General features: G+C 38.7%; 1 protein-coding gene across 2 annotated transcripts in view; it reads right to left on the reverse strand.

The window, feature by feature from the left end:
* Positions 1-10,838, reverse strand: part of sugt1 (SGT1 homolog, MIS12 kinetochore complex assembly cochaperone) — a 31,617-nt gene extending 20,779 nt beyond the window's left edge. Inside the window, exons 1-8 of one of the 2 annotated variants that reach the window (XM_014997611.2) lie at positions 10,700-10,838; positions 10,555-10,603; positions 9,312-9,402; positions 8,410-8,479; positions 7,461-7,531; positions 3,496-3,549; positions 2,379-2,407; positions 2,175-2,197 (exon numbers count right to left, since the gene is read on the reverse strand). In XM_014997611.2, the coding sequence (XP_014853097.1) occupies positions 2,175-2,197; positions 2,379-2,407; positions 3,496-3,549; positions 7,461-7,531; positions 8,410-8,479; positions 9,312-9,402; positions 10,555-10,603; positions 10,700-10,713 (401 nt within the window). In that variant the 5' untranslated portion in view covers positions 10,714-10,838. The remainder of the gene's footprint in view (positions 1-2,174; positions 2,198-2,378; positions 2,408-3,495; positions 3,550-7,460; positions 7,532-8,409; positions 8,480-9,311; positions 9,403-10,554; positions 10,604-10,699) is intronic. The other variant, XM_014997612.2, reaches the window with a different exon arrangement.
* Positions 10,839-12,215: the final 1,377 nt, after the last annotated feature.

The raw sequence follows: 12,215 nt of genomic DNA on the forward strand, positions 1-12,215 counted from the left end.
CAATATTTCCTTGGTATTGATAAGAAGTGCTGAATCCACTAGAAGATTATTTCACTTACACAAGACATTTTCCCATGTTAAAAGTGAAATGATCTGTCAGTTGAACTAGAGGTTCCCCGATCCGATATTATTGCTCCCAGTGTTGAAGAATCTAGATTAGGTATTGGTTACAATGTGACCCATCCATAAAGGCAGAAGGTTTGTTGCAGTTTATTTTTTGCGTGCTTGACCAAAGTAGCCAACGTATTGTTTTTATCAACTTCAGTTTCTTTATTATTTACACCGACTGAACCAATTAAAGTTGTGTTGTTTTACACGTTTGACCAAGATTGTGAAGCTTTTGGTGTACTTACGTTTGCTGGTGCAAAGTTATCAGATTAATTTATAATTTGGTACATTTATTTGTCTACGTTTTTTTTTTTTTTTTTTTTAAAGAAACGTTTTAAGTCAATCCACCACCGTTTCTCTAAATTTGTTATCTGCCTATACTAAACCACAGATATCAGAAGACAAAAAAAAGTGTATTGATGCCTTCTTAAGTGCAGCTCGTACCTTTCCCATCAATTTCAAGGAATTGTTGAATTAAATCAAGCTTCTGTATCTTGCTGAAAAGTTGCTTGTTAGTTTTGTCTCATTTCAAGTGTACTAAAATATTTGCAGTGGAAACTAGATGAAAAATACTTGGTGAGATTTTGTGTCTTTGCAGCAGAGCCTGTAGGAGGACTAATATTTATCTCAACACCAGACACAGTGAGCAGGATGGTAAATTAGATTAAACAGAGACTCCAAAGCTCACTGTTGGAAAACAACAGCAAAGAAGTGGCAACGTTGGAGGTTACCAAGTCGCCATAGCAACCATCACACACCATCTAAATACCAACTGGATGTTTGGCAGGCAAATTTTTCAACACATGTTCCAAGTGGAACAAACAATGAAGACTTGGAGAAGCAACCTTTAGCCTCCACTAAGTTAGGCGGGGTTAGCTGAATCATCATGACGTCTCTGAAATCCCAAGAGATTTCAAATAAATACCTGGTGGACTCTGACCACCAGGATGCTGAAAAATGGCTGACGTGTCAAATCAAGACGGTAATGACTTAAAGTGACGCAAAATCACTTGATGTCGATAAACAACAATTGTTCATCGACATCGCTGTAAATCCTAAGGAAAACCTGTTAAGTGAGCTGCAAACAAGCAGCTCACTTCTTGATGAACATTTTGTGTCAGCTGCCCTGATGAAAACCAGACAGACGGCAAGTAAAGATTTATGGGGAATGACCAAAACGACTCATATTTCCTTAAAGAAAAAAGAGAGCAGAACATCGGAAGGTGATGAAATTCAGTCTGTTCTTCAGTGGGAACTCGTGAAACAAAGATAGATGTGATCTGTGCCTAAAAAGCACATGAGTTCAGGATTTCTAGTTTCTGAACTAAATCCAAAGAAAGCCATTTCAAATAAAAGTTAGTCCATGTCTGCATGTTGCAAATTAAAACTTTAATTCAGCTCCATAATAAGAAAATGTTTACATTGAGCTAAAAAGAGAAAAAATCCCCCCCCCGGAAATGTAACAGAGAACCCAAGAGATTAATTCATCAGAGATATCAAATAGTAGTCGACTAAATTTGCATTAAATTATATTAAGATCTCAGAACTAGTAGAAATTAGTCGTTAAAAACTTTGACTAAAACGACTGAATTGATAAGAATTTAGTAATAAATAAATAAATAAAATAAAATAAAAATCTGCTGTGAAAAGGAAAACTGGTCAAAGATCTGTCCTGCGGACACAAGAGGGTTGTGCATCGTACCACCAGCAGGGGTGCCAATAATTCTGCCACCAGTGGTTTTGCTACAAGCTGTTATTTCATGAAACATTTACTCAGACGTTGGATTTTTCTCAAACTTTCAGCTCAGCTTCTGCAATAAAAGAGGGTAGCAAGCAACAGTGCCAACACAATCACCCATCACTGCAAGGGATTAATTTGATTCTCATCATTCTGTCTTTGCCATTTTGATATTAAACACCATCCATAATACAAGATGTTCCACATGCCTACGTCGTTGTGACACGACAAGTATGTAATGGAGAGCAGAGGGTTTGCACAATGGGGAGATAAACAGCAAAAACGCATCAAAAGAGGCCGAGGTAAGGTATAGTGACAGCACACTTACTTCACAGGTGGAGCAGCTGATGTCTGGCCCCGAGTCGGGAGGATAATTAGAGAGGAAGAAACGACAAAAACACAATCATGAAACAATAACAACACACAAAAAAGAACAACAAGCTTCTTTCTTTTACTCCTTTTTCAAAGCCCAAACAACCCATCTGATGCTGAGAGCAACACTGCCCCCAAGTGGCTCCACAGAGAAACTCACCGTGGCATCGCTGCCGTTTTGTGTCTGAGCTGTGGAAAGGAGAGAAAAAAAACAACAATATAAACAACTAAATCCCCTTTAAGTGTTTTAATACGACACAGCCTCTAAAAACATATTTAAGTACTCGGCTCCGACACCGTGGGTGAGTGGCGGCAAACAGAGGCGCCTCCACCCTCACCCATCCTCTCCACCAGTTTTGTTTACTGGTCCATCTACGCCCATTAAAAGTCCCGTGAGCCAAAGCGAGGTCGCGCGTGCCGTTTACACAGCGGGCCGTCATGCATTATTCACCGGCTTCACCGCGTAGCGGGCGCGTGCGGGTGGAGAGAGCGGGATGAGATGATAGGCGGTGCGGTAACGTCGCCTTAATGAGGTCGAGCTTGAAATGGGAGGCAAAGCGGGGCCTGTGGGGGGGCTTTTAGATGGGAGGCAGAACTTGTGTGAACTCTTGACACTCTCTGTGCCACATGTGACAGAATAACCACGTGCCATATGTGCTAGCTTGTGGTAAACACGCCGTCGCTTGGAGAAACACCTGCTTACGGTGTGTGCGTGAGTAACTTCGGCTCTGCTTGCCTTTCTCGCTCTCTGTGTGCGCGGGTTTGTATAAAGGGCTTGTGTCTCACCGGGGGCTTTCGAACATCAGTAACGTGAACTCTGATAAATCACGGCGCTCTTGGGAGGTGCGGGGGGGGAGTGTACATGCGCACGCGGGTGTGAAGCCGTGCTCCTGTTTACTGGAGATAATCCGGAGGGCTGCAACATCGACGGCAGCCCCGACGAGGCATGCATCTTTCATTGGACAGAGTGGCGCTGCCTCCAACATGGGGGGAGCACACGGAGCGGATCCCCTGCATATGTGCGCGCTTGTTTGTTTGATCAGATAAGCTGATCCGCTCCCCGACTGCACCGTTTAGTTCCGTGTTCGACGGCAGCGGCGAACACAACACGCGGCCTAATTTACAGGGAGTAAACCTTGGCTGAATCCTGCTTACAAACCCCCGATGTGGCGGGGCATTTTACATTTCATCGCTGCCAAGTGCAGTTAAAGTGGACACTAATAAAATGTCAGATGTAAGCACAATGTAAATTTTACTGATAAGTGAGAGCTACTTACTCCCCATCATCTCCTCGCATCGTTTTATCCAGACTTCAAATGATTTGTCAGAATCTGCAAACAAAACAAAGAAAGCATAGTTTGAAATGTTTTCCCTCCTTATACATTTCTTAGTAGGGGCATCGATTGCAGTTTTCTGCCCAATCGCTGAATACCAATTCTTAAGAAAAATCGACAATCTGCAATTCTGATTTTGGCCGATACTGATTTATTTTTTTTGTCTTCAATTTTGCTAAATATGACAAGAAAGTCCCTGAGTTGGTAACAGTGGGGTGACTATTGTTAACTGCAAATGTGCAGACATGACCTGGTGGGCCGGTCTGTCAGTCAAATATCAGCAGAAGAGGACAGAGGCTGAGTTTTACACCTTTGCTGAGGTAGATAAGATTGATGGCTAAAAATGCAAAGATCTGAGCTATACTTTGAGAGAAACTTAAAAGTTCCATTTTACATCTTCATAAATCACAAAATCTAGATCTGACCGCTCCATAAATTGCTGACTTCTATGCTTTTCTAATTCTAAGGTGAACCTAAAATTTGCAACAGGACACAAAAGAAAAGGCAAGTGTCCGACAGCAGCACGAGTATTTTTGGTAGTAATGTGACTTATATTATCCCAACATCCAGAGACTATTGACCACCTTGGTCCACCTTTTATCATCCCATATAACGCAGGCTCAGTCATTAAGTTTCCCCTCTGTCAGTGTTAGAGATGTGGGTGTTTTCCAGTCTAAAGCACCTCCAGTATCCTCAGTCGGGGACCACAATTTGTAACATTTGTTACATTTTCAGCTGGGTACAATTCTCTCACACTGACTGTGTCAACAGAATCAAATCCTTAGTTAGTAAAACCCTCTAACTAGTGGCGACGCTGCACCAAGAACAACAAGCTTTATTTTCTGGTAAAGTGGACTAAACAAGGCTGGTGTGAATGCACCCTTAGTGCTCAGAGGTGTGTTATGGAGTACAGGTACTTAATATAGTCACTTTTCTCTCTTTACTTATCTTTTGAAGAAAGTCAGAATCAATGTGTTTGTCTCTTTTTTGTGATATTAGAGATTCTACAGCTCGTTGCAACTTTGGTTGTGCTTCCTTCCTTCCCAACGCTGCTGGGTCTCCTGCTGTCTGCACCCTGGTAAGACCCTGACTGTCTCGCGCTCCATCTGTCTCATTAGCAAGTTTTATAAATTCTGAAAGCTGTTTTTTTTTTCTTCTCCATTTTCATTTTGAAAGAGACAACAGTTCTTGTCTCGGATACAAACTCCTAAAGCAACATAACAATAATTCAGCTTTTAACAAGCAAGAAGATTCATCCAATGAACATCTGTTATTTTCACATGGCGAACCCACTGAACGCTGGTCTCAGTGTGGTCCGACGTTCACAGGGAAACATTCAGGGGAAGCAGAAGAACATGACTGAAATCAAACAGGAGTAAAGTAAATGTGAAGCGTCTAAACACACGAAGAAGAAAGAGTTCACGTTAACTGCATTTATGAGTTAAATAAAGACACTGTAAGAGAAAGCTTGACTAAGCAACGATGTGTGGGCAGCTCATTAAAGTGACTCTCATATGTAAACTTCAATGTGCAACTCATCAGATTTAAATTTAGTCTTTATGAACTAGTAATATGTAAACACTGAGAAATCAAACGGAATGATTTTATGTCAAAGTTAGGATCTAACTTTAGAAATCTATTTTTTTTCTGTGTGATCTACTTAGTTTTCTTTTTAATCATAAGCCTCAACTCTAATCTTTTTCATTAAAATAATTTTTTAAAAAAAACTGTATTTTGGACAACTTTTACAATATCTGTTTCAATTAAATTTGGAATATAAAACAATGCAGTTGAATAATAAAAAAAAGGTTTAAAACTAAGACTACATTTCATTCTTCCTCGTAACCTTTTAGTTATCAAATCCAAATACAAACAGAGAGTTAGAACATTGTCAGAATTAATGGTATCAGAGCTATTGCTGCACTAAGCCGTTATGAAATATGAAACGGATCATCTTCAACTGTGCAAACCTTTAGTAAGTTACACTAAGCTTATCAATTATATAAGCCAAATCTGGACAAAACTGAGGAAATCAGGCTGCTGAGGTTTCTGGTGAAGAACAGAAAACCAGACTGAGCAGTCTCTCTCATAGTCTTTGAAAGCGAATGCGTTTCATCTGGGGATGCATCAGTATGAACATTTGAGCCAATATTAATATTGCTGTTATGGAAGATAATTATCTAAACATGCTCATCTTAGCCAATGCCGATACCAATAATTATTTATCTTTCATTCCTATATTCCACCAACACTACCATACATGTAGTGTTGGTGGATACTGCTAACTAAAAAGTTAGCCTTACCTTAAAGCACTAACCATAAACATTAGATCCACTAATGCTAAAGCGCTATACCAGCGTGGTATTTAGTGGAAGCTAGTGCTAAAGCACTATACCAACATACTATTTAGTGGAAGCTAATGCTAAATGCTGTACCAACACAGCATTTAGTAGAAGGTAATGCTAATTTGTTAACCATGTTGATACCCACCATGTGGCAATGACAACATGTATTACTTTGACTATATATATTATCACAAGGTAATACACAATCCATTACCCTGAGGTAATATATTGTCACTGCCACATGGTGGGTAACAGGGTAAATGTGCTACTGGTCTCCTGTACAGTTGTGCTTCAGGAAGTGATTCTTTAACACATCACTTCCCCTCATGGTTTCAGGTTTGTTGCTAACTCTGTTACCATTTTAGCTTTATTGACCGCTGCAGGGCTTCGGGTCAGAATGCACGCAGAACATTGGTAGATTTTTGCAATGCATTGTGGGTTCAAAATAAACGTCGTTTGCCACACCGCATAAAAATAAGAGCATGAACATAAACGTCTAACTACTTGGAGAATTTTAAAACCAAAACTTCAACACAGATGTCAAGCTTTTTTCAACTGGAAGTGGACAAAACAACCAAGTAAATTAGCACTTTAGAATAGATCTGGAAAAATTCATAAAGGGGGAAGCTAAGTGCGCTAAATGTTTTCAAAGTTAGCTATAGAGTTAAAAGAAAAATTAGCTCAGCTTCTGGGTCATATCTGATTTTTTTTCCTGCTATTCATTAAATTAATCAAACCAACTCAAACTATTTTCAGATTATAAATGGATAAACCAACAGAGCACTGAGGCCATTTTGTTAAATTTAATATAAAAAAGCTTGGGGACATTTGCTTTGATTAATAAAGGAGGAGTCGGCAAAACATCTCAATTGTTCAAGTCAGATGAAATGAGACAACCTTTCACAGACCTTCACAATAAGAGCCTCAAGCATAAACACTGATCAAGTTAATAATAATTTTTAAAAAAAGCTTACAGTATCCTCAGTGTGTATTCTGAGTGATGGTGTGTTCAGGGTACAGACTGTAGTTTCTCTCACAAATTATTTATAGGCAGTTGTCAAATCAACTTATTTAATAGCCTCACTTCTTATGAAAGTAATAATGATTTTTATCGTGGTATTTATGTCGCAGTCTTCATTCTTAGTGCAGCAAGTTCAACCTGTAATAATATTACCCTTCAGTTTCAACACATTTAAATAAAAATGCATTAATCTGCATTAAAAATTGTGATGAAATCAGCCACAACAGTCTGGACTCAAGGACACAGTTCGAAAGACAAACTGGGTACCGGCACTTTTGAGATTTTCCACATCTACCCATAAGCAGCAGTAAATTACCAAATCTCCGCAACAACAGATTCACATTCTCACGTGTTTGGAGAATCCAGCAGCATGTATACAAAACACTCAGAAAGAGCAAGCCAGTAGGATTTCTGTGCCCTGACACAGCAACAAATATTTATACATCCAAAACAACCATAAATATTCGCAGAGGCAATGAAAGACAGCGGGTGGCTTTAAGTGGAGTCTGCATAAACAGAAAGCAGAAGTGGACTGAACTCACCGTCCAGCTGCTGACCCTGAGTGAAAGCCGAATGTGCCGACTCGTAGTTTTTCAGGTGGTACTCTCCAATTCTGGATGAAAACAGGAAAAAATAAAATAAAATAAATTCTCAATAATAACTGAGAGCGTGCCGTCTCCTGTAAAATCTGCGTGGACGTCTTCTTTAACAAAAGAAGCTTCTTAGCTACATGACAAGTTTGATTGGCTCAAACTTTAAGTTTAAATAGCTTAATGTTTTGTATTTGTTGTCCTTCATTTTAGAAAGTGAAAATCTAATATGGATTGAAATTTTAAGCCTTTATTTCTGAAATTTTGCTGATCGTGTTTTATAGATCATAAAATCTCTGAATTTTGCGTCGGACAAAATATAAATAATATGTAAATTATGAAAAGTCAGGCTACTGAAAACTCATTTCTATGTACTCAGACACCATTTATAGGCTAAAGAAACTTAATTAGTTGATTACACTGACACCAGGAAGTCCCAGTATTTAACTTTTTCATGATGTTCCAATTTTCTCATACACTGAATTTGGAGTTTTTGTTATCGGTTAGCCATAATCACCAAAATGACAAAATGACAAGAAACACAGGCCTGAAATACTTCACCTTATGTGCAATTAATATGTTTTATGAGTTTTGCTTCCTGAAATGAGTGATAAAAATGTTGAACTTTATCATTATTCTACTTTTTGAGATGTACCTGAAGACTCAGTGGCATGGATTAAGACAAACTAAATTTGAGAACCTATTACTAAAGAGCTGGGTTTTTTTGGGGTTTTTTTTGGGTTTTTTTAAAAAGGCTTAAATCATCATTGCTCACCCTCAATGCTTCCAGAGACTTAAAGGAATTAAGCATTGTCGTTTCTTTGACAGCTGAGCAAGAGATTGGTTTCATTTCTATCTTTAAAGTGAATTACACAAACATCAGTTGTTTTATTTGACGCACCCTGTTCGCATGAAGGCTAAAGGTAAGCTGGGTTTTAGCTGCTGGGCTTTCTTTGCATCATCAATGGCACCTAAAAGGGGAAAAAAAAAAAAAAAAAAAAAAAGGTTAATCATTGAGGTCAAGCAGTTATTCAACAGTAACCAGTCACTTTTTTAGCCAATTACATGGCAGAATTTGGGGACCTACATCTGAGTTGGTAGAGAAGTCCAGGACTAGCGGTAGATAGCTAACGGCTAATCAGAGATACTATGCTAGAAATCAAACTAAAAATATTTTGTCAATGATATCAGACGCTACATTGCTGAATATTAAGTTTCTCAGTGTGCTACAACACTAACCTGACTTTTTAAATTTCATCAGAAATTGGTATAAAGAGCTCATTCGATATATTTACAGAAATTTGTGCAACAGAATCAAAGTTTTGTGCTTTTTAAGGTCTCATAGCAGTAAAATTAAAGAAAAAAAAATTTGGCTGACTTAAAAACTGTTCAATGAAATTGTAAATTTTACACTTTATAATAAAATCACTAAAACAAGCAAAAGCTAATGATATTCAATATACTAAATGGTGTGTGACTTTATTTTGTAAATATACTGCTCAAAAAATAAAGGGAACATTTCACTTTAATTTTGTGTGTGGCTCCAAATCCAGGCCTCCATTGGTTAATAAATTTGATTTCCATTGATGATTTTTGTGTGTTGTCAGCACATTCAACTTTGTACAGAACAAAGTATTCAATGAGAATATTTCATTCATTCAGATCTAGGATGTGTTATTTGAGTGTTCCCTTTATTTTTCTGAGCAGTGTATATATGCGAGAATGTAGCTTACCATATTTTGTGGCTAACTATGACTGTGGAGTAATTTCGTTTCCACCCGTGTGAAGGTGAACTTGACTTACTGCTGTAGTTTTTCAGAAGTATGTGGGCATAGGCACGCTGGCAGAACCACTCAGCATTGTCACAATCTCCTTGCAGAGCCTCATTAAGAGCCTGAAAGGAGCAACGCAGCCATTAGACAATTTATTTTAACGTGGTTTCCATTTGAGACGGAGTACAGAAATAAAAACTATAAACGCAAAAAAGGGCAAGAAAAATCCTCAACTCCTGCTGAGTTAACTTATAAACTCTTTTAAAAGCAAAGCCTTAGAAAATTTCCTGACTAAATTCGTGACAGTCATTTTAGTTTAGATTGTAAAGCTACTTGTTCTTCGCTTTGGTCAAACAAAACCGTTCAACTTACCTGAAGAGATGAAGAATTTTTGAGATCTTAACTATAACGTTTACATCAACAAATATTGTACGCAATACAGCTTTTTCATTTCCCAGTTGCTGATGGTTATTGTGAAAACACATTTTACTGTAAGAAAACTCGTGATTTGGCTAAATGAAAGCCACAATACTTTTCTAGATAATTGCCTTTAACTGGTTGGAAAAGGCAAAAACCATTTAAAGGCAAATATCTTTAAAAAACAACAAAAAAAACATATTAAACAATTCATAGAAAGGTCTGAAAAAATAAAATTAAACATTTTTGTGATTGGGTCACAACATTTTACAGGTTTTACTCTGAATTGAGGGACATAAATTGCTCAAATGTTTGGTTGTAGCTAACGACATATCTGCGTCCACGAATGATTTTGACATCATATGAAATATCACCGTGGTAATAAGTAATTGTTTGTTTTGAAAATGTTGCCAACATGCCTTTCGTTAGGAGATTAATATCGCTTTAAGCTCTGAAAGCGTCAGTAAATGCTGTAGCTACAGAAACAACCAGAAACACGTCTCCTGGCTTTCACTTTCAGTTAAACTCAATACTAAACGACTGTACAGCTAACTAGCATGCTTACTTTAAGTATTTAGCTGCAAATAATGAATACAAAGTTATTACGCAAACTGGAGGCGAAATAAAATGCAACAATTATTCTTAAATCTCTGTCAGCTCTCTACTGCTTTCCAAAGTAGTGCTAGCAGGAAACATTAGCTAACTTAGCAAAGTTAAACCAAAGCTAACATAATGTGCATTATCATGCAGTGTCTCGGATAGCTGTACAGACTAGCAAGTCATATCACTTTAACTTTAAACCAACAACCTTCACCAGCAGAATTAAACCATAGATGGAAACAAATGCTAATGTTTACCTCCAGAGCTTTCTGTGGATCTTCGTCAATGAAGCTATCGGAGAAGCTGCTAAAGGAAACATCACACGCCCGGACTTGGTTAAATGAATGGGAAATGTTGCATTAAACCGAGTCAAAGAGAAATAAATAAGCGGGTTTAATTTACCGTTCGGCTGCCATGGGTTTCGCCCGCAGACCTGTACTGTGTTTCTGACAGGAAAGTTCTAGACGTGGAGAGTACTAGAAAACGTGTTAGCGGCGACTGTCAGTGAACGCAACAGAAGGCTCGACAACATCCGGTTACGTTGAGCTCTGACGCTGACGCTGCTCCTCCCATTGGTCTGGACAACAAAACATGAATTTACAGAAGAAGAAAAAAAACATCTCGCTGTGGTGTTTTAATCTGTTGTTGTACCCGAGTAAGTAATTTATTACTAAGAAAGAGATAAGAGGTGTAAATTAAAGGTTAAAACACCAACCAAGTAGAAGGTTTTCAATCTGAATAATATAGCACAATTTGAGTTGAGGTTTTAAAATAACAGAAGTGGGAAATTTTTCAATCACTATAAATTATTAAGAGTAATGTCATGAAAGGTAATTTAATTCAATTCAACAATACTTTATTAACCCTAGTTTGAAAGTACATTGTAACCTACATAATTTATTTTTTATTTTTTCAAAAATGTGTATGCTAATGTCTATGGGCAGGGAAACCTTTGTCTGTACTAATTCTTTGGAGAATTACTCTTCGTTAGCTGTTTTTTTAAGCAATTTCCTGCCACGCCATTTTGTCCCCGATTCACTCAAATGTCTCCAGGCTCAGTCCAAAGACTTCCTGCTTGAGTTTGTAGCATCTGCTAGCAAACAGGGCACAGCTGCTCTCACTCCCATACAGACCACTACACTGGAGATGAATGCTGATGCTACAGACTGATGCTATCAGTCTGTAGCATCAACAAATCACAAAAACTTGTGATTTCAGGGAGTAAAGTCATTGTGAATAACATAAGATGAGCGCTGGTCCTCCAATCCAACATCCATGACCTCTCTAGTCGAGGAAGTGATGAAGTTAGAAGATGTTTTACTCTGCCAAACGGACTGCCATCTTCCAAGTCTTGTCCACAGTAAGGAGAGGAAGACTACTGCAGATTGTGTCCCACCCATCTATCTCTACAATGACTCATGTCCATCAGTACACCCCACTGTCTGCAGAGTCTCCGGAGGACATTTGCAGGTGGTCTGACTCAGACTCGGTTGTACTTAAAGTACAACCGAGTCTGTACAGAGGTGTAAAGACAGAACAGAAACAGGAAGAGAGCAGTTCCCTGTGGCACTCGTTACATCAGACACGGTGTTCCTCAGCCAAACACACTGAGCCCTGTCTGACAGGTAATCAGCAACCCAGCAGTCAGTGGCAGCACCGTCACCCGTCCCGAGGAGCTTGTCACACACCGTGATCCTGTCTCTCTGTGCCTCCGCCACTTCCCAGGTGAAACTCGGTAAGTAGATGACAGCATCATCCACCCCTGCATGCAGCTGGTGGGCTAACTGAAGAGGGTCAGGAGAAATTTTCACTCATGAACTGAGATGGGTCAAGACTAGTTTATCTGGAACCTTCATGACAAGCAGGATCAGTCTTGAAGTCTGAGAGACTTGGAGTTTGGTAAGATGTTTTCTAGAGT

Source organism: Poecilia mexicana, unplaced genomic scaffold (genome assembly GCF_051168715.1).
Source record: "Poecilia mexicana isolate PSO_F unplaced genomic scaffold, ASM5116871v1 scaffold_17, whole genome shotgun sequence".
NCBI classification, from domain to species: Eukaryota; Metazoa; Chordata; class Actinopteri; order Cyprinodontiformes; family Poeciliidae; genus Poecilia; species Poecilia mexicana.